General features: G+C 43.7%; 1 protein-coding gene across 1 annotated transcript; it reads right to left on the reverse strand.

Annotated features, from left to right (window-relative positions):
• Window positions 1-1,656: 1,656 nt before the first annotated feature.
• Window positions 1,657-5,575, reverse strand: LOC124266725 (GTPase IMAP family member 4-like). The gene is made up of 3 exons (XM_046701518.1): window positions 5,471-5,575; window positions 4,119-4,157; window positions 1,657-3,544 (listed from the first exon to the last, which is right to left on the reverse strand). The coding sequence occupies exons 2-3, from the start codon at window positions 4,129-4,131 to the stop codon at window positions 2,643-2,645; spliced, it is 915 nt and encodes a 304-aa protein (XP_046557474.1). The 5' UTR covers window positions 4,132-4,157; window positions 5,471-5,575; the 3' UTR covers window positions 1,657-2,642.
• Between the last annotated feature and the right edge of the window lie 21,703 nt (window positions 5,576-27,278).

Raw genomic sequence — 27,278 nt, forward strand, 5'->3', positions numbered from 1 at the left:
CCTGGGTGTAGAGCTGGGTCAATCAAGGGGAAGGTTTGGGACTATGAGGGACATTTAGACCTGGGTGTAGGGCTGGGTCAATCAAGGGGAAGGTTTGGGACTACATGAGACATTTAGACCTGGGTGTAGTGCTGGGTCAATGAAGGGGAAGGTTTGGGACTATGTGGGACATATAGACCTGGGTGTAGGGCTGGGTCAATCAAGGGGAAGGTTTGGGACTATGTGGGACATATAGACCTGGGTGTAGGGCTGGGTCTGGATCAATGATGAAGGTTTGGGACTATTAGGCACATTTAGACCTGGGTGTAGGGCTGGGTCAATCAAGGGGAAGGTTTGGGACTACATCGGACATACAGACCTGGGTGTTGGGCTGGGTCGACCAAGGGGAAGTTGTGGGGCTACATGGGACATATAGACCTGGGTGTAGGGCTGTGTGGATCAAGGGGAAGGTGTGGGACTATATGGGACATATAGACTTGGGTGTAGGGCTGGGTCAATCAAGGGGAAGGTTTGGGACTATGTGGGACATTTGGACCTTGGTGTAGGGCTGGGTCAATCAAGTGGAAGGTTTGGGACTATGTGGGACATATAGACCTGGGTGTAGGGCTGGGTCAACCAAGGGGAAAGTTTGGGACTATGTGGGACATATAGACCTGGGTGTAGGGCTGGGTCAACCAAGGGGAAGGTTTGGGACTACATGGGACATATAGACCTGGGTGTAGGGCTGGGTCAATCAAGGGGAAGGTTTGGGACGACATCGGACATACAGACCTGGGTGTAGGGCTGGGTTGATGAAGGGGAAATTGTGGGACATATAGGCCTGGGTGTAGGGTTGGATCGACCAAGGGGAAGGTGTAGGACTACATCGGATATACAGATCTGGGTGTAGTTCGGGGTCAATCAAGGGGGAGGTTTTGGACTACGTGGGACATATAGACCTGGGTGTAGGGCCTGGTAGATTTAGGGGAAGGTGTGGGACTACATGGGACATATAGACCTGGGTGTAGGGCCTGGTAGATTTAGGGGAAGGTGTGGGACTTCTAGTGACGTATAGACCTGGGTGTAGGGCCTGGTAGATTTAGGGAAAGTGTGGGACTTCGTGGGACATATAGACCTGGGTGTAGGGCTGGGTCAATCAAAGGGAAGGTTTGGGACCACGTGGGACATGTAGACCTTAATTTAGGGCCTGTGCACTTGTTGAAGGTTTACTGTTTTTACGAGTTTATTCATAGCTTTGATTGTCAAGTGCACAATCTCTTTGGCAACGTACATGCAAATGCATCTTCCCATCTGAAAAGTCTTTTAGGTAGTTGTTGCCACACATCATTGGTTGTGACGTAATTTATAACGTGTTTCTAATTCGTTTGATAATATGCAATTTTTTGTTATTTGTACCAGTAAACTGGTGTCTTGGATGATGATTAGGGGACCAAATTAAAAGGTCCACACTGACTTGTAAAGGAGGCAATAAAAACAGTAATACGAAGATCAATTATTCAAAACATGTTTGTACATTTATTCGTCTGCAGATGATGATTGGTGCTACTACTGGCGATTGATATTTACGTAATATAAACACACACACACACACACACACACACACACACACACACACACACACACACACACACACACACACACACACACACACACACACACACACACACACACACACACACACGTGTACTCGAATTCACTTGGACAGGGCTTTAAAACCGAAAGCACCATCCAATGTGCGATTCAGTACTAAGCATTTGTTTATAAATCATGATCCACTAGTGAAGTCAGTGGCAACCCGTTATTGTTTTAGGAGGTGACTAACTGGATCGGATGGCCAGGTTTATTGGTGACACATGTGATGTCAGTCACTGGATTATCTGCTCCACACTCCATTATTCACAGGCCACAATATCATCTAGCGATATTGCCGAGTGTAACAAGCAAACACACAAGCTAAAAAAGGTGTTCGTTATAACGATGAGCAAATTGTGCCCCATTCCTGGTACCTGTCACAAACACAAGCAAATGCAAGGCAGTATTACACCCGATAAGACAGGAATTTCAGGAACAAATCAAAACAAGGAATGGCAGCAGACACCAATTTTATCACAGATCCTTCAAATGTCCTCTTCAGTTGGGTAGCCTGGTGGATAAAGTGCTCTCTCATCATGGGTTCCAACACATGGGTACAATGTGTCAAGTCTAGTTGTGGTGTCCCCTGACGTGATATTGCTGGCGAATGCTATACGAGGCAAAAAACTAAAATACTAAAAGTAAACGCATAGTGAGTATGGAGTATCTGCCCAATAGATTCCACTGAGCATAAAAAATATTATCATTCATAGGTGGATGAATCACGGAAAATCAGTGATACTTAGTTTTGCATTCTGTCTAATGTAACTTTTCGGTTGAGGCTGCCATTGCCAAAGTGTGTTAGGCCATTCTTTGCCATCGGCAAACAGTAACCAGTGTCGGCTTCTACAACGGACAGCTCCCTGAGTTATCTGCCCTCACAGATTCCATCAGGCATAAAGGGGGAAGAAAACTATGATGAACATTGTATGTTCGAATCACGGAAACACAGCAATATTCTATCGTCTATCTTTGCAGTTTTTGTATCAGCTGCTGTTTAGACCATGACTTCAACCATCTCTCAGGCTGTTCTGACTGTCTTTTTTATCTTCTTCCCCCTTTAGTATCAGTTGTAAGGCTTTTAGATGTTCTTTCAACCGATCTTCTTCATTTCTTTCCCTTCCAAGTTGTTTCTCCATTTCTTGCATTTTAAGACGCTGGTTCTGTAATTTTTCTTCATAGGCAACGACTTCTTGTTTAAGTTTCTCCTCGAAAAGCTTCTGCTTCTCGTCAAGTATTTCATTCTTTGCAGCTTTTGGCAGATCAGCTTCACATCTCTCATGCTTCTCATTTGTGTAGCACTCGCCACCATTTTCAGCAACCATGTGTTTTACCATGTCTATCAGGTCTTTGGTAAATTTCTCCTTCTCTTCATACGTTCCTCTGTTGTTGACAGAAATATAGCGATGACTTGTATCAAATAAAAATTTCTTCAGTTTCACTGGACAATCAGATATGTAGTTGTCAATAGTGTCACCGCATTCTTCCAAGTGATCTTTTTCAGTAAATACAACAATCACGAATCTTTTAGCGTCTTCTCCAAAGCATTGCAGAAACGTTTCCAAAGAATGTTTGTCGTTTTCACCGAACCTACCTATCCTCACAATGAAAAGAAAGGCGTGTATTCCAGGAGATGACATCCCCACACATTTCATGATCTCTTGCTTGACGTCTTCGTCTGATCTGCTTGTGTTACAAAAACCTGGGACATCAACAAGTTGCAAGTCGTGCCCAAAGCGATTTAAGGAATGTTGTTGACATGTCTTTGTACCAGATCCCTCTGCCATTGCTTGGAATATCTGTTCCATCTTTCCGGATCCACATATTGTATTCCCTGTGGCACTTTTACCTACTCCAGTCTTTCCAGAAAGTACCATTCGAATTTCCCCCTCCAGAAAACTGGTAGGATTTTCTGTGGAGGAGAATAATCATCGTCTTACACACTCCTTTAAACAATTATATCACATTATAGTGACACTGTACTTTTAACAAACTGCCATTATAAAGTGGTAAAATCAAATAATAGTTTTTAAGTGTTAATTTTGAGCTTACTTCTTATTGTGCGCATTAACGTGATCACAAGCTAAAGATTTATTGACATGATTGTAATGCTCTCGTTTTACTCAGTGCTGACTACATGCTAAGCCAATGACAAGGAACCACCCGAGTCCTAACTATCTGATCAATCAGATTTGTTTTCCATCAAAGCCTGAGAATAATCCGTCTCTAATGTGCACCAAAACAGATTCCGTACAGCCTTAAACTCTGAACAGGAATAACATCACCGAGTACCTAACAAGACACCAGGTGTTTGCAAAGAAGGTGACCATGGTCTGCTCTACGAGGAGCACCCATCACTATTTTCATAACATTTAAGTGATTCTTTGCATGCTGTACAGAAACCAAATGTGTTGGGAAAATAATGAATTTTTAACTTGGTTCCGAACATTCAATGTTGCTTTCTTAATGTTTGGATAAGAAAATACCTTTGTCAGCCATTGCAATAGGAAAGCCGTTTGAACTGTCTGAAAAGAAGAGAATATAGTATCAAGACATGTGTGCATGTTCCCATTGAATAGTCAATGTATAATAACTCACATTCAAATTGTCAATTTGGAATTAATCGACACAGGCGTTTTATACTTTCTGACGGTATTTTTTATTTTGTGTTTACAAAACGTGCATCAGTGATTTGTTTCCTTTGTTTGTAATGTGACACTCTCGGGGTATATGTCGGCCGCCTGTAAATAGTCGAGTTTGGACCAGACAACTCAGATGGAAACAATGATTTTTTCCCTGTGCGTTTCGTGTTTTGAAGAGTGTATCTTGTCTATCTTACATAACGGGATATACAGGGCGATCGATTTAACTGCTGCATATTCTCGTTTTCCAATGGGTAAATCAATACTGACGACGTCAATAAATGGATTGTCCGGGCAATACTCCTCGTCTATCTGCAGATCTCGGATCATCAAAAGGTAGAATACGGATGAGTGCAATTCAGTTGGAAACGATGACATCAATCAAATACGTGCAAGCCTGTTAGTCATTTTTAATGACAACATATTTTTTGAAGACCAATTATAACCCCAATGTTCACGAGTGACATGTTTAAGAATTGTTTTGTACATATACTTGGAAGTCCGTATCATTTTATTCCATTATATGTCCTCAATAATAGACACCTATACAGAGGCATGATGTACTAGTCCATGTATCATGCAAATCAACGACTGAAACTATGACATAATAAGCTCATCACGTATTCCACCAAAAGCATGGTATTTTGAACATATCTAATGCCTTGCTAAATGAGGAAATTGCGTTAATATCCGCAGTCTTGTCAACGACGATTGATAGACGGCCAGTGCACACAGTAAATAAAACGACTGTCGATACTGAGTCTTATCGTTGATTTAATTTCCATATGGCTAGAAAAGGCAATCTTAAACATACACGGTGAAAAATTGTCTTGCTAACCAGTGAGAAAATACATTAATGCATATATTGAGCAAAGGACAAACATGAAACGAAACAATAGCAAGAATACGAGAGACGAAGTGGTATCATTTGTTCGGGTAAAATGAAAAGAAAATGAAACGACCAATACTGTCACATGTCGGTGTTTCATATGTTTTTTATAAGGCCCACTCGTTTTGTGACTTTTAAAATATCAATCACTAAATGTGCAATTTTCAAATGTGCATTATATAATTGTCTCCACAATTTTTATTAGGTCGATGACAATGTTTATGTTCACACCTCATGCAGTGGCTAAAAACCTACTAGTACAAACTAGTAACAATACATCAGCAGGAAACGTGTCAGTGATACTCACCAGCTGTGTGCACACCCTGCCCTAGTCCAGCTGTACTGTCTGACACCAGTCCCCGGTTTTGTGCTGCTACAGTTTGGATACAATTAGTCACATGGCGAGTTGAGGCGTGCCCATTAAATACTCTATGTGGAGTTGTTATACACTATTCACAAATTAGAAACGCATAGAGGATGGAGAATTTACTATAATAAATATCGGCAATCGATCTAGAGACTATGTTTATGTTTGAATGATGTAACGTATGTGATTTGTAACGGCTTTGTCGCGCAAACACCACCAAATAAACGTAATGTTACCGTTGTCAGCAATTGTGAAGAAATGAAATTCGCATGCAACGCACATGTTGATGACAATGCACGTGAAATGAGTGGAATTCATCAGTAGAGATAATGACTTTAAAAGCCCGATACATTTACTCCGGATCCGTTGTATCACAGATATTGATGAGGAATGAACGTCGCAAAATGCCAAGACTGACAGCCGCTGACCGAAACATTGCTATTTACTCCATTGTATCGACCGCCTCCGTGGTGTAGTGGTTAGAGCGTCCGCCTGGAGAGCGGAAGGTCGCGGGTTTGATCCCCGATCGCGTCATACCAAAAGACGTTAAAATATGGTACTTGTTGGTCCCTGCCTGGCGCTCGGCATTAATGGGTACAACAAGGACTGGTCGGCTCGGAGTCAGTATAATGTGTCTGAGTGGGGTATTCCTGCTTCACTGCGGCATGGTATCTCAGTGGGCTAGCACTATAAAACCATCTTAAGTCTGGGCTAGTACAAGCAGCCACACATTCAGATACACACGCATGCACGTCGTCATATGAGCGAAATATCCTCAAGCACGACGTTAAACCCAATTTCACCTCACCTCACTCCATTGTATCACAAATATTGATGAGGAATGACTGACTGACTGAGTTTTGGTTTTACGCCGCTTTTAGCAATATTCCAGCAACATCACAGCAGGGGACACCAGAAATGGGCTTCACACATTGTACCCATGTGGGGATTCGAACCCGGGCCTTCGGCGGATGAGGAATGAACGACGCAAAATGCCAAGACTGACAGCCGCTGACCGGAACATTGCTATTGGACGTCTGGAAGCTGGAGAAAGCCAGTCTGCCGTTGCACGTCATGATAACGTCCACCAAAGTACGATATCTCGTCTGTGGGCCCGTTTTACAGCATTCAATTCGACGCGAGATCGCCCAAGAAGTGGACGACCACGAGTGACCACCCTGCTCAGGATAGGTACATCCGGGTGTTCCACCTACATCATCGGCAAGCCACAGCCACGTGTGACAATGGCCTACCTAGTCAATGAGAACATTAATATCTTGCCATGGCCGTCCAGGTCCCCAGACTTGAACACCATAGAACATCTTGGGATCAACTGGATCGACGAGTACGTCAACGTCAACGGGTCCCCCAGACGCTTGGAGAACTTGCAGTGGCGTTACAGGAGGAATGGCGGAGGTTTCCCTAGGCAAGAATCCAACGTCTCATCCGGTGTGTTCCGAGGAGGTGTCGAGCAGTGATAGCAGCTCGTGGTGCTCACACTAGGTACTGACTATAACGCCTGGGGCCACACCTTGAGCAGTGACTGGCATGACAACGTGATGACACTATTCACGATACAGTTGTCAATCTGTGTAAGCAATTGTGGCTCACTAGGTTCATTCTGCTATGAGATATGCTCGTTTGAATAAACACAATATATATCCTGATGTTTTTCCCTATGCGTTTCTTTTTGTTTGAAGAGTGTATCTTGTGTATCTTACATAACGGGATATACAGGGCGATCGATTTAACTGCTGCATATTCTCGTTTTCCAATGGGTAAATCAATACTGGCGACGTCAAGAAACGGATTGTCCGGGCAATACTCGGCTATCTGCAGATCTCGGATCATCAAAAGGTAGAATACTGCTGAGTGGAGCTTTAGTAAACGACAAAAAGCAAAAATAAACTAGAAAAAACATATTTGAAAAATGAAAGAAACTAAACCAATAGCAAACTGCATGTATGAACATAAACTACCCCGAGGTACACACTATTTTATTAAATTAAGCTTTTAGGGCAAAGCCTTTCAGCTTGCTAGTTATCTTCTTGTACAAGGTATTTGCAAGCTTCGCCTATATCATTGTTGTGTATAGCACGGTAAGAAAGAAGTATATAGCCAGCCCGGGTCAGGATGAAAGCAGTATGATAACTATCCGTGTTGTTGCAGATGGGTGTGAGCCAGCAATTAACTGGTTTATTTGTATTTTAATTTGGTATTACTGACACACTTATAGTAACTAAAACACAGGTTTACATGGGAGAGATCACTCTAATCAGTAAAATAATGATACCATTGAATTTGCTCTTAGTCTCTAAATAAGTTAATGTTACTGTCATTCAACTCATATATAAGTGTTCATACCATGCCAACTATCATTATTAATTAACAATTTACATTCTAAAGTGACAGAATTATTTTAAACCCAACTCCTGGGGTAGGATAAGCTTTGGGATAGTGTGCCTGCAGAATAAGGTGGAAGGTACCACTCAGTTAACACTTACGCTATTATAAGTATATACAACAGAGTTACGAACTTGACACCAACATTGTTTGTAATAATTGTAAGGGCTAATTCTCTTTAGTTTCTTGACGTGCCAAACACACGACAACGAGACATATGATATTTAACCATGGTCTTGTCGACTGACGTGAAAGATGTGCTCACAAATCGTGCGAAAAGGTGTAATCGATAACAAGTACGTGCAGAGAGTTACTGGCCACCTTTTTTGATTGCACGTGTATTGGAATTGCACTATGGGCTGTAGTCGGTAGGCAGTACACAATCTGTGAACCGGTTAGCTTCTGTCATCGTTGGAGATCACCCTAGACCTGGAGTGCCGCTGGTGACGTCACACCAAACTAACGAATAGATTCGTGACTGTATCCTTCACAAGCAGACAGTTGTTGTTCAGAGGTAGACTGTCAGAGGTAGTCTGTCAGAGGTAGTCTGTCAGAGGTAGACTGTCAGAGGTAGTCTGTCAGAGGTAGTCTGTCAGAGGTAGTCTGTTAGAGGTTGTCTGTCAGAGGTAGACTGCCAGAGGTAGACTGTCAGAGGTAGACTGTCCGAGGCAGACTGTCAGAGGTAGTCTGTCAGAGGTAGACTGCCAGAGGTAGACTGTCAGAGGTAGACTGTCAGAGGTAGACTGTCAGAGGTAGACTGTCAGAGGTAGTCTGTCAGAGGTAGTCTGTCAGAGGTAGACTGTCCGAGGTAGACTGTCCGAGGTAGTCTGTTACAGGTAGACTGTCAGAGGTAGACTGTCAGAGGTAGACTGTCAGAGGTAGACTGTCAGAGGTAGACTGTCAGAGGTAGACCGTCAGAGGTAGACTGTCAGAACACATCATGGTAACTACAGGTGTCACAGCTTGAAGACCGAATATAGTAAATATCTTGACTAAGTTTAGTGCGCTCAACCTTGATGTTGGACCAGGAGATACGCCAGGATCTGTCGCAGGTTGGCTGCGCTCGTGAGGTTGACTGATTTGGAGGGCATTTCATTAGCCAGCATTTCCAGCATTTCAAATGAATGTCGTGCACGAGAATCTAACTGCCACATCGGGGCACGTATTCACCGTGTCATTCTGTTCAAGCAGTTACATTTTCCTGGCTTGACATTTCAACATGTGAACGCTACGTCACACACTGCAGTACTGACGCGCACCATGCTCTGTCATGGACTGGCCTTCCCACTCCCAAGACGAGAACCTGATCCAGTTAAACTGAGGGACACGGAATGTCATGTCATATTTTGCTACAAAGTGATGTCCACACTACTTCAATTGTTGGCCTCCATGTAACCATGGCAAATTGTTAATTTAGTGAAGCATATAATACAGCATAGTACAGCATAACCAATACCAACATGAACATATCCATTACTCCATATGTTATTTGGTCTCAATATTATTCTTTTGTTGTCAGTATATTAAATGTATTTATCCAGCTATTGTAACAATTAGTGTACCGGAGCGGCGTTTATATAAACCATTAGGCTTGTTCGCCAATCCAGGTTTCTGCATGCTTTGGCGAAATAAAAATAAAAAATAAAATAAAAAATAAAAATATGTTTAAACCACAAGTATATAATCTGACACGCAATATTCTCAAAATTGACATTAACCAAGTCACTCGCAAAAACGCCATGTGAGCTTCATAAGTCTTGTGGACAGACAGACAAGACAGACTGACAGACAGACAGACAGAAAAGTTTATTCTTCAACCAACAAACGGTGGCACATGAGAATATATAAATAAATCGATAAAGAAATATATACATGGAAAGTGGCTGGACATGATCATTTGAATATTACTTATTAAGCGATTTAAATAATAATACATTCAGAAATGATTTGAAGTTCTTTAGATGTTGAGTAGTTTTATTACGTAATAATTTATTTTACATTTGGTGTTTTTGGAGACCACATATATACTGAGTCAAAAAAAGAAACTTCACAAAATGTAATTTGAAAAATAATGAATAATTTTTCTCTGATGATACATCTATGTATCCGAAATGGGATCCCTATCTTTCGACTCTAGAAAAACGTTAGCAAAACCCACTCAAACCCGTTAGTGCCAAATCAGGTTTTGCACGTACAGTCGATCACGTGATCTTCGCATCGAAGTTTTCTTCATACGCACGTGTTTGCATTGGCCTCAAGAATTGAAAAAACACTTTTAAACCACAGTTCTAACGGTACTTGAAATGCCTAGATTGTCAAATGTGCAACGTGAACGTGCCGTTGGCATGTTGCAACCGGGAAGATCAGTTATTGACGTCGCAAGAGCAATGGGATGCAGCCGTCATACTGTGTATGACTTGCGAGGTCGTCTACAACAAACTGGCACCACTTCTGATCGCCCAAGGTCGGGTCGTCCACGTGTGACGTCACGAGCAGAAGACCGTCAAATCGTGCTACGTCACCTGCGTGGCAGATTTCTGCCGGCTACACGAACCAGGGCTGAGATGTTTAGAGGTCGACTGTCCCCACAGACCATTCGAAATCGGTTGCGGGCTGCCAATCTCCATTCTCGACGTCCATATCGTGGGCCAATATTGACGCCGTTTCATCAACGTCAACGTCTGCTGTGGGCCCAACGTCACCTCCGATGGACCCAGAGAGACAGGAATCGAGTCGTCTTTAGCGATGAATCCAGGTTTACCCTCAGATTTGCGGACGGCAGGCATAGAGTCTGGAGACGACGTCGTAAACGGTATGCCCAATGTTGTGTACAGGAAGTCCACAGATTCGGGGGCGGGAGTTGCATGGTGTGGTGGGGTGCTTTCTGTGGGAACAACCGTTCCCGACTTCTGGTCATCCGTTGAAACCTCACAGCTGCTGCTTACCGCGACCAGGTGCTCACCCCTGAACTCGTTCCTTTCATGGCGTCTCATGGCCCAGGTCTACAGTTCCAGCATGATAATGCTCGGCCGCATACCGCGATGTTGACACGAAATTTCCTTCAAAACGCTGGAATCAACGTCATGGACTGGCCATCGAGGTCCCCTGACCTTAATCCAATAGAGCACGTTTGGGATGCACTTGGGAGAAGGCTTCGTGGTCTTAGGAACCAACCTCAGAATTTGCAGGAACTTGGCGCTGCCTTGCAAGAGCAATGGCGCAGAATCCCCAACCACGTGTTCACAAGCATCAGGCAGTCGATTAGGAGACGGTGTTTGGCAGTGGTGAATGCGCGGAGCGGCCATACGCGATATTGAACTGAGAAATTTCTTCATTTTTTCTTCATTTGGAATAGAATGCCATCTGCTGGTTTCAATTGGTAGATTATTGTTGGAGGTTCATAGTTTCAATATGGGAAAATATATCTCCCTGGGTAAGTTTAAGTAATTTTCAAAACATATACTCAGTAACCAAAGTTTAGCAACACCCAATGAAACAGTCCACTTAACAAAAAGAAATGAGGATAAGAATCACTGCAACCTTTTAAACTTTACTTTGACCATTTTCGATTGCAAAACTGAAACAAACAGTTTTGACGTCATTACAAAATGGAAAGCCTGTGCACTACAAAGTGAGAGGGGTGGGTCAGTGAAGTTCACGCACACAAACAGGAAGCACGGAGCCCAGCAGAACGGTGACGTTATTACGGACGAGCTGCGGATGCACTCGTGTTCCTGTAGTCCGCCGAAGACTTTGAGCATGATCTAGTGCACTGGCAAATCTGTTGCGACGTGATGACGTCACAAGATAACGATCTTGACGTGACGTCGTTTTCTTAGGTCTACCACTGCGTGGGCGGTCTTGCACTGGTCCAGTTTGTGACTGGAGTGACTGGAGACGTGAAATGGTACTGTGGTGAACCTGAAAGTGTCTGGCAACCTGTCGTAAGCTCATCCCAGCTCTCTTCATTCCAATGGGTTTTTTTGGCATTCCCCTGTGACGCCCCATTGTGTTACAACCTTGTGATGTGGTGTTTTTTTATCTGACAGTAAGCAGTTCTGACGTATGCAACTGCTTTCAAGACTGAATTACAGTGGGACCCATATTCCGTTAAATCACGTCCAGTGTAGCCCACAGGATGCACGTGCGTTTTGTACAGCCATATCTGGTGTGCTTGTGCGATGTGACATGCCAGTTCTTACCAGACATTACTGACTTCATAATAACATTTCTGGTGTTTACAATTGCCAAGATTTGGTGTTGCTAAACTTTTGTCACTGAGTATAGTTTATCTTTAAAACATTTATAAAAATAACCTTTAGAACTAGTTTCTATGGAGCTACGCCAATGTTGTAAAAACTGGTGTTTTAAAGTAGCTTCAGCGTTTAGAACCAGCCATGACGTGGGCGCATTGTGGGCGTTTGAGAAAACTTCTGATAAACCGCAGGTATTAAGTATTCTTGTAACAAAAGATATCCATCGGTGTTGACAAACAACATGATTAACAGAGATAAAATTATACAGCAGTGAAGAGAGTTTACAGTGTTGGTTATTTGTTGCTACTTTATGCCAAAAAAACGTTAAGTTCACTTTGACCAGAGTGTGATTTGAACCTGTATGTATAGTATCTGTGTTCCCTTCCGATGTGTTTTGAAAGACTTTGTTCACATTCAACAGATTAACATAACAAACACCTTGCAGGGAGGTCTGCATTATTGCCATCGAACAGTCTTGCTGTATTGCTGTAAACAAAATTCCCGAGGAAGGAGTATTACTCACGTGTGATCGCTTTTAGATTGATTTGACCCTGTAGGCATAGTTACTGTAGTCCCCAACGTTCAAATTTCAAAGTCTTTGTTCACGTTGCGTCAACAACTTAACACAACACAGTACACCTTGCGAGGATGACTGCACCTAAACAGAACTCTAGAGAATGAGTATTGCTCAAGTTGGTCGAATTAACGATTGTATTCATATTCTGTATGTCCTTGTGACTTTGGTTTGATGCAAATATTTTAGTTGCACTTACTTCAGAAATGCGTGCACATGGAGCATCTCCCGCATTAAACTACAAACCTACAATTGTTTAATCAAACAGTAATATCGCGAGGTAATCTAATGAGATGTTGATGTTGTCTGTTTCTGATATCTGGAATTTGGTGGACTTCAGATATCAGTATCAGTCAAGGTGTAACTGTGATTAATAATAATAATAGTGCATATTTATAACGCGCACATATCCACGCTCGTAAGCATGCTCTTGGCACTACATAACAATACATACATTATATATAAAGAGTTAAGAAAACGACAATGAATAGGTGCACAATGCATAAACAATTAAGGCTATTAATGATAATATTGAGATTTGATTTAAATGAATCCAGAGATTCAGAGTGTTTGAGGTCAAAGGGGAGAGAGTTCCACAAGACAGGGGAAGAGTAGGAGAAAGTTCTGTAGCCAAAGGTTTTAAGTTTGTAGTTCGGCACTGTCAGAAGGATTTGCTGCTGTGAGCGAAGTACGCGCGATGGACTGTAGGGGTTGATCAGATCTGCAATGTAGGGTGGAGTATGGCCATGAAGGGACTTGCATGTGAGGCAGAGTGTCTTGAATTGAATCCTGGCTCTCACGTGTAACCAGTGGAGCTGCTTTAGAACTGGGTTACCAAGGGATACTGTTGAAAAAGAGTGAGTGAGTAAGTAAATGTTGCTTTAAGCTGCATCAGCAATTTTGCAGCTGTTCGTGGCTAGAATAACAAATATTTCATGAATAGAAACGGTATTGAATAAAAGTGATGACGAAGATTATTGAAACTTCAATGAACTATGACAGTTAACGGTAAAAACATTCAGAATTAATATCTACATTTTATCATATAGTTTACTTTTCTTCAAAACGCTAAAAGTACATGATTAGAAACGGTATTGAAAAGTTCTGAAATTGTCTGAACAGTACAAAATCGTTGGCGAATGAGCGAAAAGTGCAAAATCCACACATTCCAACAAAAGGTGCTTGACAGTCAAATGACTGTGACACGGAATACATTGAGGGGGATCCCTCCATTCAATAAAAATATATTACTATAATTAGAATGTCTCGTGAGACACGTATGGATCAAAGTTTTCAATACCTTTCTGACGGTATTGTTTATTGTGTGTAGCCGTGATTTGTTTCCTTTGCTTGTTGTTTAGTGTGCCATTCAACATTTCTCAGGGTATAAGGCGGCGGTCTGTAAAATTGAGTTTGGACCAGGCAACCCATTTGGAAACGATGACGTCAACCAAATCTGCCCAATCCTGTTAGTCGCCTTGTGAGCAAATCCTGCCCCTACCCTGGTACCTGTCATAAACACACGATGAGCAAATCCTGCCGCACCCCTGGTACCTGTCATAAACACACGATGAGCAAATCCTGCCGCACCCCTGGTACCTGTCATAAACACACGATGAGCAAATCCTGCCCCACCCTGGTATCTGTAACAAACACACTATGAGCAAATCCTGCCCCACCCCTGGTATCTGTCATAAACACACGATGAGCAAATCCTGCCCCACCCTGGTACCTGTCACAAACACACGATGAGCAAATCCTGCCCCACCCCTGGTACCTGTCATAAACACACGATGAGCAAATCCTGCCCCACCCTGGTATCTGTCATAAACACACGATGAGCAAATCCTGCCCCACCCTGGTATCTGTCATAAACACACGATGAGCAAATCCTGCCCATCCCTGGTATCTGTCATAAACACACGATGAGCAAATCCTGCCCACCCCTGGTACCTATCACAAACACACGATGAGCAAATCCTGCCCCAACCCTGGTACCTGTCATAAACACACGATGAGCAAATCCTGCCCCACCGTGGTATTGGTCATAAACACCATTTTGGGTCAACGGCAAGTCTCAAATGATTGCTCTCTGGATGTATTTAGTTGCCATACATTATCAGGATCATATTTTGACCCGAGTCCTTCAACCTTTCATGCAACTGCATGGTCCTGAACTGACATTTCAATGATTCGCCCTACACGGTGATTCTGACGATCAACTTCGTAAGCAACGCCTCTGTTGAAGTCAAGAATTGGCCTTTCTGTCTGTAGGCTTAAACCTGATAGAAAATGTTTGGGATAAGCTGTGAGTACAAGCGAGACAGCAGGCGAATCAACACCTGGCCTTGCACGAACTTGATTAAATGCTTTAGCCCATGGCGACGACGTCCATTTCATGAGGAGACGGTGTGGTGCCGACATAGACGTCATAATCGAAACTGATACTGATTTGTTCTGTTTCAGCTGTCTTACTAGTGCTGGGCGGTTGGGTAGCCCAGTGGTTAAAGCGTTCGCTTGTCACGCCGAAGACCGGGTTGGATTCTGCACATCGGTATAATGTGTGAAGCCTGTTTCTGGTGTCCCCTGCCGTGATATTGCTGGACTATTGCTAAAAGCGGCGTTAAAAACCCAACTCACTCACCCACTCTTATTGGTGTTAATTTGAAAGATCGTGCAGTATGTTTCTGACAAAATGATGTCCCAGTCCACTTTTCCTCGTCTGTATTGTTAACCTCATAATAGCGATATGCTACACAACTACTTTCATAATAATGCACTAGAATACAGTCATTGTAGGACACAATTTATCAATGTCAACCTTTTAATATGGTAAACCCTATAATCTAACATGCAATATACCAAAAAACAGCGTTAACCAAAATCACTCGCGCAAGGACATGCGAACCTTCTAGATCTTGTTGTTAAAGTTCACTTTGACCTCAGTGTCATTTGAACCCGCACGAATAGTTAAGGTCTCGCCTCTCGATATGTTTGGAAAGTCATTGTTTACATCGAGCTAATAGGCAACATGACAAACACGGTGGGAAGAATACCGCACTACTGTCATCGAACAAATAATGATGCAATCAACTGGATTCCCGAGGAACTGGTATTACACACACTTGATCGATTTTATTACTGTATTCAATCTCGGAAAATGTTTTTTACCATGAGTGAGTCATTGTGTTGCAACCAGCTTGCTTTCCTGAGAAATGTCTTTGTTCAAGCAGTTGCTTCTTTTTGCACACACCCTGAACGGTTTCCCCATTTAAATCTTTTTCAATCAAACAATAACATTCACCTTGCAAAGACGACTACCATCGAATAAACGTTAATGGTGTAAACTGGAATCCTGAGGAATCGAAGGGAGTACATAGGACCTATAGACCTGGGAGTATTGAGCGGTGGGTCAAACTATACTGCTTGTATTGCGGTACTCTGTGTCAATTTATTAATTTAATTAAGTGTATAATCTAACAAGCAATATTTCGAAAATTGGCATTTACCAAATCACTCGCAAATAGGCATGTGAGCCTCATAAGTCTTGTTGTTAAAGTTCACTTTGACCCGAGTGTGATTTGAACCTTCATGTATAGTTACTATATTCCCTCTCCATGTGTTTTGAAAGTCTTTGTTCACATCCGACAGATTAACATAACAAACGTCTTGCAAGGTTAACTGCACTACTGCCATCGAACAATCGGTATTACTGTAACCTGAATTCCCGAGGAATGGGTATTACTCACGTGTGATTGATTTTAGACTGATTTTACCCTGTAATCCCTATCCTTGCCCTTGAAAGTCTTCGTTCACGTCGCGGTCAACAACTTGCACGAAGTTGACCAAATACTCTTTGGCCAATGGCGACGACGTCCATTTCATGAGGAGACGGTGTGGTGCCGACACAGACTTCATAATCGAAACTTATCCTGATTTGTTCTGTTTCAGCTGTCTTACTTGTGTTGGGATAGCCCAGTGGTTAAAGCGTTCGCTTGTCACGCCGAAGGCCTGGGTTCGATTCCACACATGGGTATAATGTGTGAAGCCCATTTCTGGTGTCTCCCGCAGTGATATTGCTAGAATATTGCCAAAAGCGGTGTAAAACCCAGCTCACTCACTCACTCGTACTGGTGTTAATTTGAAAGGTCCTGCATTATGTTTCTGATAAAATAATGCCTTAGTCCACTTCTCAATAACGATATGATACACATCTACTTTCCTAATAATGCACTAGAATACATTCATTATAGGACAGAATTTATATATAATGAGTATTTATATAGCGCTATAGTCCACCCCACATGCATGCTTAAAGCGCTTCTTTGTTTTTCCCTCGATCATTGGGTGTCAGTCTCAGCGGCACGTAATATTATCAATCTCAACTCCCTGGGGAACATACAACTCTTCACTTGGCTCACCGAGTTAATGTGACTTTCCTATCCTTTCGATGTACCAATTCACAGCTAGGTGGACTGGGACACATAGTCACAGTACTTTGTCCAAGTTTACTGCACGTTGCTGTACCCGCAACTAGGTGTTTGCACGTATTCATGACCATCTGGTAATTTACCAACGGATTCGTGGGTTCTTTTAAGTGCACAGGGTTGTGTATTGTACACTAGGGGTTGTGACAGCACTGGAAGAGTCTGCACACATGGAAGACTCATAGGTTTTTACAGCCGGTCACAGGTGGGCTCGATCCCGGCACCCTATAATCTAACATGGAATACACAAAATGGCGTTAACCAAAATCAGTCGCGCAAGGACATGCGAACCTTTTAGATCTCGTTGTTACAGGTCACGTTGACCTCAGTGTGATTTAAAGCGCATGCATAGTTAATGTATCGCCTCTCGATGTGTTTTGAAAGTCATTGTTTACGTCGCGCTAATAGGCAACCTGACAAACACGTTACAAAGAATACCGCACTACTGTCGTCGAACAAATAATGATGCAATCAACTGGATTCACGAGGAATTGGTAATACACACATTTGATCAATTTTATGACTGTATTCATTCCCGGAGAATGTCCTTTTCCCCGATAACATGAGTGGGTTGTTTGGCTTCAACCAACTTCATTTCTTGAGAAATGTCTTTGTACAAGCTGCACTCAAGCTGAACGGTTTCACCGATTTAAACTTCAACCTTGTTCAATCAAACAATAACAAACACCCTGGAAAGATGGCTGCACTACTGACATCGAACAAACGTTAATGGTGTAAACTGGAATCCTGAGGAATCGAGGGGAGTACATAGGACATATAGACCTGGGTGTCTTGAGCAGTGGGTCCGACTACGCCAAACTAGATAAAAAGAAACGTGATGCAAAGAAAAACAAAATAGGACTTAAAGAAAAACAACTTTTGTACATATACTCGTCTGTATATATATGACTGATACATCTAACCTCAAGCAGATCTTGGTTCGTTTTTTTTATTAAGAAAGGTATATAACAGTCACGTTATGTTGTTGTAAGACACGTCAAACAAAGATATACCTACATATCTCAGTTTTTAAAAAAGAAAAAGCCATTTGAGATTTACAAAGAAAGCAGTAAATGAAATGCTGGACTTTCCCATTAAAATTTAGGAGTAAAACATTTCGACAAGAAGTAGGCATCCCCATGGACACCAATTGTGCTCCCTTCCTTGCGGATCTGTTTCTTTATGCATCAGAATTTCTGCATGGGTTGGCAAAATCAAAACAAAGCGATTTGACCAAGAAGTTTAACTTAAGCTTCAATTATTTCAATGATTTAATATCGTTCAATAACCATCAAATCGCCAATTGCCTTCCACTGATTTACCCACCCAAACTTCAAATTAAGGTGACAAGTGATTCTGTCTAAACTGTTTCAATCATATTTAGATCTATGCATAAAGTTCCCGTGAAGGTCCGGGTTAGAATGTGCCGTCAGTAACCCATGCTTGTCGTAAGACGCGACTAACGGGATCGGGTGGTCAGGCTCGCTGACTTGGTTGACACATGTCATCGGTTCCCAATTGCGCAGATCGATGTTCATGCTGTTGATCACTGGACTGTCTGGTCCAGACTCCATTATTTACAGACAGCCACCATATAGCTGGAACATTGCTGAGTGCGGCGTAAAACTAAGCTCACTCACTCTATGCTTAAAGATTCATTGTGACAAAAAAACAACACTCTCAACAAGGGTATATGACAAACGGGATAGTTCAGCTTTCTAATAGTCAGCTTTCCTTTCATGTCGAGCAGTATTAGAACAGCCCAAGCCTTTGTTGTTTACATTTCACGACTTTGGATATACAATCGAGCGTGCTCTTTTTATCAGGATTTCAAAGGGCGTCATGTCAGTCTTGCTCAGGAGTAACTTGATCAAGGTTACAACATTCGCGGCCTCAGTAGAGCTTTCAAGAAGATTAATGCTGGACATGTGGAGGACATTTCTAAATTTGATGCATCAGTGACAAAAATGATGTCCGAAGTAAATCCGTATTTTGACTTATACCATACGTTCCCGAATTATTTCAGGTGAACAGTTAACTAGACTCAACATATTATGTTGATGACGGGTGCCACCGGTGGGGCAGGGTACGCTCACCTTTTCGCGAACATCTGGTTTCATCGGTATATCAAAGTGATTCATAAACACATGCTCTGCCATCGCATCGCATGATGACAATCACTGGATTGCCTGGTTCACACCTGATTTGTTTACAAACAACATCATACAGCTGTAGTACTGCTGAAACAAATATCTGCTCATGATATCCTACAATCGACTCTGCCTTTGGCAGAGATTTCTTATGAATGTGGAAAGGGTTTTTGTCGCTTCTATTGTTCTGTTTAGTTTCTTGTGCCATACACACGACAATGACATGTAGGATGTTTGAACATGGTCTTGGCGACTGTCGAGAAAAATGTGGTCACAGAACCGTGAAACACAACAACCATGTGCAGCGTCTTACTGGATCACCGTTGTGATTGCACCAGTATTGGAATTGAACTTGCATTGGAACTGGAAGTTGAATAAAAAAGCGAGTTTGACTTCATCCACACATTAGCAACGTAAACGGGTGAAGGATAGGCTGAAGGCTGAAAAATCCTTTGCGGCCGGCCCTTGTTTTAGAACTTAATCTGGAGACCTGTCTGACCTGCAGATCACCCTAGGCCCGAGGCACTAGGTGTATCGTCACACCAAAATGACGTACAAATAGGTTACAAAAGATTTGTGGCTGCATTTTCTACAAGCAGACAACTGTTGTTCAGACGTTAAGAAGGGGCTGTAGGGTAGCCTAGTGGTTAAAGAGTCCGCCCGTCACGCTGGAGACCCTTGTCCGATTCCCCACGTGGGTACGATGTGTGAAGCCCCTTTTTTAGCGTCCCCCAACGTGATATTGCTGGAATATTGCTAGAAGCGGCGCAAAACCATACTCACTAACTCACTCACTCACTCAGACGTTGATGGTTAGCTGAGATCATGAAGGATTGATTGCTAACTGCATGTATCCGACCAACTAAAGGATCTTGACTTATTGTACTGTCATCAGCGTTTACGGTGGATCCAGAGATACGCCAGGGTGGGTCACAAGAGTGTTGTGTTCGTGAGGTTGACTGATTTGAAGGGACCATGTTTTGATCTTAGTCTGTCTGCCAGTCATGCGGTTACAGTTTCCTGGACTGCCATTTCAACATGACAACGTTACGTTCCCGAAAAAATGTATTCGATCAATAACTTGAGAGCATCATTGACTATGAAATGATTGACCGGATGTGCGCGGTGCGTGTGTGTGTGAGAGAGTGTTGGTGTTGGCCCTGGGTGGGTCAAGAGACATTCCTGGGATTATAGGGAACATGTTGTCCTGTGTGGATGGACTGGTGGGATCAAGAGGTTTGTGTGGGGCTATATTGGAGTTTTACACAAGGTTGTAAGGGCTATGTGGATTAAGAGGTTTATGTGGGACCACATGTGATATTTTGACCTGGGTGTTGATCCTGGGTGGATCAGGAGGTTTGTGTGGGACAATAAGGGTCATTTAGACCTGGGTGTAGGGGCCGTTTGGGGTATCAGGTATTTGTTGGACTATGTGGGACATGGAGATCTGGGTGTGGGGATTGTGTGGATCAAGGGGTACTTGTAGGAAAATAGTATCTACTTTGGTTTAGGGTTTTTGTGGATCATTTGTGTATTTGAGGGACACCAAACAATAGGAAACATTATGCAATTTTTCCGAATTTATTCATCAAAGCAACCGGAGAAGAAAAAGTTAGGACGTTTCACATTTCTTTTTTCATATAGCTAATTTTGATATATACATATGGAACACCTAGTTCAAAAGCATGGCATTTTCATGAATGATTTATTCATATGGCATATCTTGCTGTACACCATGATAGATAGTTTGTGGAGATATTGAGACGTACGCAGCGGTAAGACATGTAAGGCACGGTGTACGTGGGGGTACAATATAATTGTAACGATACCAATGACGTTATTCTGTACAGTCTATTACTAAGTTAGTCTATTAATAAGTTATGGTAACACTTATACCTATCATTAACAATTCACATTCTAAAGTGTTTAACCACATGCGAATGGATGCTGGAATCTGACCGCCATATGATATCGGGATAATATTTTGACTCCAGAAGCTACATTGTTCTATACTAACATTTCAACATGACAGTGCTATCTCCATCACTGCCCTTCTGACGCAGTACTTTAATTAGTACAATATGATGCTACCAATGAAGTTACTCTTGACAGTCTATTACCAAGTTAAGGTTACACGTATATATACTTCTTTGATGGGAATTCTAGAAGCTGAGTTGTTGAAAAATGATGACAATTTTTATGGACATACATCTTCTGTTATTCTGTGAAAGGTGACGTTTCGACATAGATTCTATTGTCGTTGTCAAGTAAGTCCAAGCCACGGGAAGACCTAGGTCGTCCCAGAAGCAAGACCCTCAGGTGTGGTTTACCTCATAGAATGTGACTGCGGTGACTCCTATGTTGGAGAAACATCGACCACTCACCCTCAGGATCAAGGGACACCAAGCTTCAGTTAGGAAGAACAATTCTAAATCAGCCATTGCCGACCACATCAAAGTCCACCCTATCCACACTATCAACTGGGATAACACCAAGACCGTAGAAAGGAACCAGTCGGACTACAAAATTCGTAAACTCAACAGAGATGAAGGATATTACATTCCTAATGCCTACCTTCACTTGATAATTTATCACTTGCTTGACAACTACAGTAGAATCTAAGTTGAAAAGGGAAAATGACGCCTTTCACAGAATAAAATGACGCCTTTCCATCCTATCTCAAAGAATTATCTCCCCTTAGTAGGGCCTTACTTACCTCAGCGGAATCTCAAATCCTCCAGTGACTCTCTCTTGACTCAACCAAAATCACTGAATGGATTTTTGAACGCGCCTTCTCTTTCGTCAGCCCACAACTCAGGAAATCACTTCCTCAAAACCTCAGAAATACAACTACTGAAGACACTTTTAAATCAGAACTTAAGACACCTATTTCCAGTTTTATCACCGTATCAACGCCACTGAGCATCAGTAAGGGGGATATTAGAAGCTTTACAAATGTATTATTATTATTAATAAAGGAAGTTGTATATCCACACAAATGTCATCATTCTTCACTTATATACTCGTCTATAAGTTTTCATCACATGCTAACTATCATTATGAAGTAACAATTCACATTCTAAAGTGATTAACCCTAAGAGAATAGATGCCAGAATCTGACCGCCATACAATATTGGGATCATATCTTGACTCCCGTCCTTATACCATTCATGAAACTACATTGTCCTGTATCGGCATTTCAACTCATGTCTCATCCTGCCTTTCTTGTGCAGTACTTCTTACCTAACGCAGATGTTGATGTCTTATACTGGCCTTCCGCAACATTTACACATATCAGAGGGGTACACCAAGTCCTTAGTCTGGACTAACAGTTGTCCGACTTCCATGTTTGTGGAAGTCCCAGTGGCTGAGCGGGTTAGGCGGCTGACTTTGTGTGCTGGCGATTAGGTGCCTGACTCTGAGGTTGTGGACTCAACCCAACAAAAGTACTAGAATCTGTACTTGACTAAGAAAGTGTAGTCTCAAATATTACATATGGTACATTTGAGCACTTTCCAAATGGTGCTATGCATTCATTCCCCCTGGGAAGACGAGCGCGACCGCAGGTGAATCGGAGCGTCGCTGTGGTGCCGTGATTGGAGGTCACACTCTTAATTGTCTATTCTAACATTCTTATCAGTGTAGATTTGAGGGGTCACGGAACGACACGCATAACGTCTCTAACAGGGTGATACCGCTACCTTTCCTCGTCCATATTGCCACCATATTCATGATAGTGTATGATGCACATCTATTTTCATGATAATGTAAACACTTCTTTCATTGTGGGACTCAATGTAACAAATGTCAAGTACACTTTCACCTGAGTGTGATTTAAACCTGCATGTATAGTGACCTTATTGCCTTTCGGTGCGTTCTTAAAGTCAATGACTGAGTGAGTGAGTTGGGGGGTTCACGCCGCTTTTAGCAATATTCCAGCAATATCGCAGCGGGGGACACCAGAAATGGGCTTTACACACTGTACCCATGTGGAGAATCGAATCCGTGTCTTCGGCGTGAGGAGCGATCGCTTTATCCACTAGGCTACCAAACTGCCCCCTCAGTGTAACAAGTGTCCAGTACACATTTACCTGAGTGTGATTTAAACCTGCATGTATAGTGACCTTATTGCCTTTCGGTGCGTTCTTAAAGTCAATGACTGAGTGAGTGAGTTGGGGTTCACGCCGCTTTTAGCAATATTCCAGCAATATCGCAGCGGGGGACACCAGAAATGGGCTTTACACACTGTACCCATGTGGAGAATCGAATCCGTGTCTTCGGCGTGAGGAGCGATCGCTTTATCCACTAGGCTACCACACTGCCCCCTCAGTGTAACAAGTGTCCAGTACACATTTACCTGAGTGTGATTTGAACCTGCAATGTAACTATATTGCCCTTCGATGTGTTTTGAAAGTCTTTGATATGTCGAGTGAATAGGTTAACATAACATGGCAAAGAACAATGCAAGAGTGTGATCGAAAAATCAATAACGCTGTAATGTGGATTCCCGAGGAATTGGCATTTCTCAGAAGGTATGTGGCGGGAGGTCTTGCATTACATAGGACCTATAAACCTGGGTGTAGGGCTGGGTGCATCAGTGAGAAGGTGTGGGACTACATGGGACATATAGACCGGGGTGTAGGGCTGGGTAGATCAAGGGGAAGGTGTGTGACTACATGGGACATATAGACCGAGGTGTAGGGCTGTGTCAATCAAGGGGAAGGTGTGTCACTACATGGGGCATATAGACCTGGCAGTAGGACTGGGTCAATCAAGAGGAAGGTGTGTGACTACATGGGACACAGAGACCTGAGTGTAGGGTTGGGTAGATCAAGGTGACGGTGTGTGACTACATGGGACATCGAGACCTGTGTGCAGGGCTGGATCAATCAAGTGAAAGGTGTGTGACTACATTGGACATAGAGACCTTAGTGTAGGGAAGGATCGATCAAGGGGAAGGCGTAGGACTACATGGGACATATAGACCTGGGTAGATCAAGGGGAAGGTGTGGGACTACATAGGACATATAGGCCTGGGTGTAGGGCTGGGTAGATCAAGGGGAAGGTGTGCGACTACATGGGACTTATATGCCTGGGTGTACGGCTGCCTCGATCAGTGGGAAGGTGTTTGACTACATGGGACATATATACCTGGGTGTAGGGCTTGGTCAATCAAGGGGTAGGTGTTTGACTACATGGGACATATAGACCTTGGTGTAAGGCTGGGTCGATCAAGGGGAAGGAGTGGGACTTCACGGGACATATAGACCTGGGTGTAGGGCTGGGTCATTCAAGGGGATGGTGTGAGGACTACATGGGACATATAGACCTGGGTGTAGGGCTGGGTCGATCAAGGGGATGGTGTAGGACTACTTGGGATATACAGGCCTGGGTGTAGGGTTGGGTGGATGAAGGGGACATTGTGGGACATATAGGCCATGGTCTAGGGTTGGGTCGATCAAGGGAAGGTGTAGGACTACATCGGATATACAGATCTGGCTGTAGGGCTGGGTCGATCACGGGGAAGGTTTTGGACTACGTGGGACATATAGACCTGGGTGTAGGGCTGGGTAGATGAAAGGAACGGTGGGGGACTACATGGGACATAAACACCTGGGTGTAGGGTTGGGTCAATCAAGGGGACGGTGTGTGGCTACATGGGACATATAGACCTGGGTGCAGGGCTGAGTCGATCAAGGGGACGGTGTGTGACTACATGGGGCATCTAGACCTGGGTGTAGGGCTGGGTAGATCAAGGGGAAGGTGTGGGACTACATGGGACTTATAGGTCTGGGTGTAGGGCTGTGTCGATCAATGGGAAGGTGTTCGACTACAAGGGACATAAACACCTGGGTGTACGGCTGCGTCGATCAATAGACCTCGGTGTAGGGCTTTATCAATAAAGGGGAAGGTGTGAGACTACATAGAACCTATAGACCTGGATGTAGGGCTGGGTCGATCAAGGGGAAGGTGTGAGACTACATAGGACATATAGACCTGGGTGTAGGGTTGGGTGGATGAAGGGGACATTGTGGGACATATAGACCTGCGTGTAAGGCTTGGTCGATGAAAGGAACGGTGGGGGACTACATGGGAGATATAGAACTGGTTGCACGGCTGGGTCGGTCAAGGGGACGGTGTGGGACTACATGGGATATATAGACCTGGGTGTAGGGCTGGGTCAATCAAGGGGAAGGTTTGTGACTACATGCGACATATAGACCTGGGTGTGGGGCTGGGTCGATCAAGGGGAAGGTGTGAGACTACATAGGACATATAGACCTGGGTGTAGGGCTGGGTAGATCAAGGGACGGTGTATGACTACATGGAACATCGAGACCTGCGTGTAGGGCTGGGTCGATCCAAGGGGAGCTGTGTTACTACATAGGACATAGAGACCTGGGTGTAGGGAAGGGTCGATCAATGGGAAGGTGTGAGACTACATGGGACATATAGACCTGGGTGTAGGGCTTGGTCAATAAAGGGGAAGGTGTGTGAATACAAGGGACATATAGACCTGGGTGTAAGGCTGGGTCGATCAAAGGGAAGGTGTGGGATTTCACGTGACCAATAGACCTGGGTGTGCGGCTGGGTCGATCATGGGGAAGGTGTGGAACTATATGGGAGAAACAGACCTGGGTGTAGATCTGGGTCGATGGAAGAGACAGTGTGGGACTCCATGGGACATAGACCTGGGTGTAGGGCTGGGTCGATGAAAAGAACGGTGGGGGACTACATGGGACATATACACCTGAGTGTAGGGCTTGGCAATCAAGGGGACGGTGTGTGACTACATGAGACCTATAGACCTGAGTGTAGGGCTGGGTCGATCAAATGGAAGGTGTGAGACTACATAGGACATATAGACCTGGGTGTAGGGCTGGGTCAATCGAGGCGAAGGTTTGTGACTACATTGGACATACAAAACCTGGTTATAGGGCTTCGTCTGTCAAGGGGGCGGTGTTTGACTACATGGGACATATAGACCATGGTCTAGGGCTGGGTCGATCAAGGGGAAGGTGTAAGACTTCGTAGGACATATAGACCTGGGTGTAGGGCTGGGTCGATCAAGGGGGCGGTGTTTGACTACATGGGACATCTAGTCCTGGGTGTAGGGCTGGGTCGATCAAGGGGACGGTGTGTGACTACATGGGACATATAGACCTGGGTGTAGGGCTGGGTAGATCAAGGGGAAGGTGTGGGACTACATGGGACGGATAGGTCTTGGTGTACGGCTGCGTCGATGAATGGGAAGGTGTTTGACTACAAGGGACATAAACACCTGGGTGTACGGCTGCGTCGATCAATGGGAAGGTGTTTGACTACATGGGACATATACACCTCGGTGTAGGGCTGGGTCGATAAAGGGGAAGGTGTGAGACTACATAGAACATATAGACCTGGATGTAGGGCTGGCTCGATCAAGGGGAAGGTGTGAAACTACATAGGACATATAGACCTTGGTGTAGGGCTGGGTTGATCAAGGGGAAGCTGCGTTACTACGTAGGACATAGAGACCTGCGTGTAAGGCTAGGTCGATCAAGGGGAAGGTGTGGGATTTCACGTGACCAATAGACCTGGGTGTAGGGCTGGTTCGATCAATGGGAAGGTGTTTGACTACAAGGGACATAAACACCTGGGTGTACGGCTGCGTCGATCAATGGGAAGGTGTTTGACTACATGGGACATATACACCTCGGTGTGCGGCTGGGTCGATAAAGGGGAAGGTGTGAGACTACATAGAACATATAGACCTGGATGTAGGGCTGGGTCGATCAAGGGGAAGGTGTGAAACTACATAGGACATATAGACCTGGGTGTAGGGTTGGGTGGATGAAGGGGACATTGTGGGACATATAGACCTGCGTGTAAGGCTGG

Source organism: Haliotis rubra, unplaced genomic scaffold (assembly GCF_003918875.1).
Source record: "Haliotis rubra isolate DU_JTF1 unplaced genomic scaffold, ASM391887v1 Scf1277, whole genome shotgun sequence".
NCBI classification, from domain to species: domain Eukaryota; kingdom Metazoa; phylum Mollusca; class Gastropoda; order Lepetellida; family Haliotidae; genus Haliotis; species Haliotis rubra.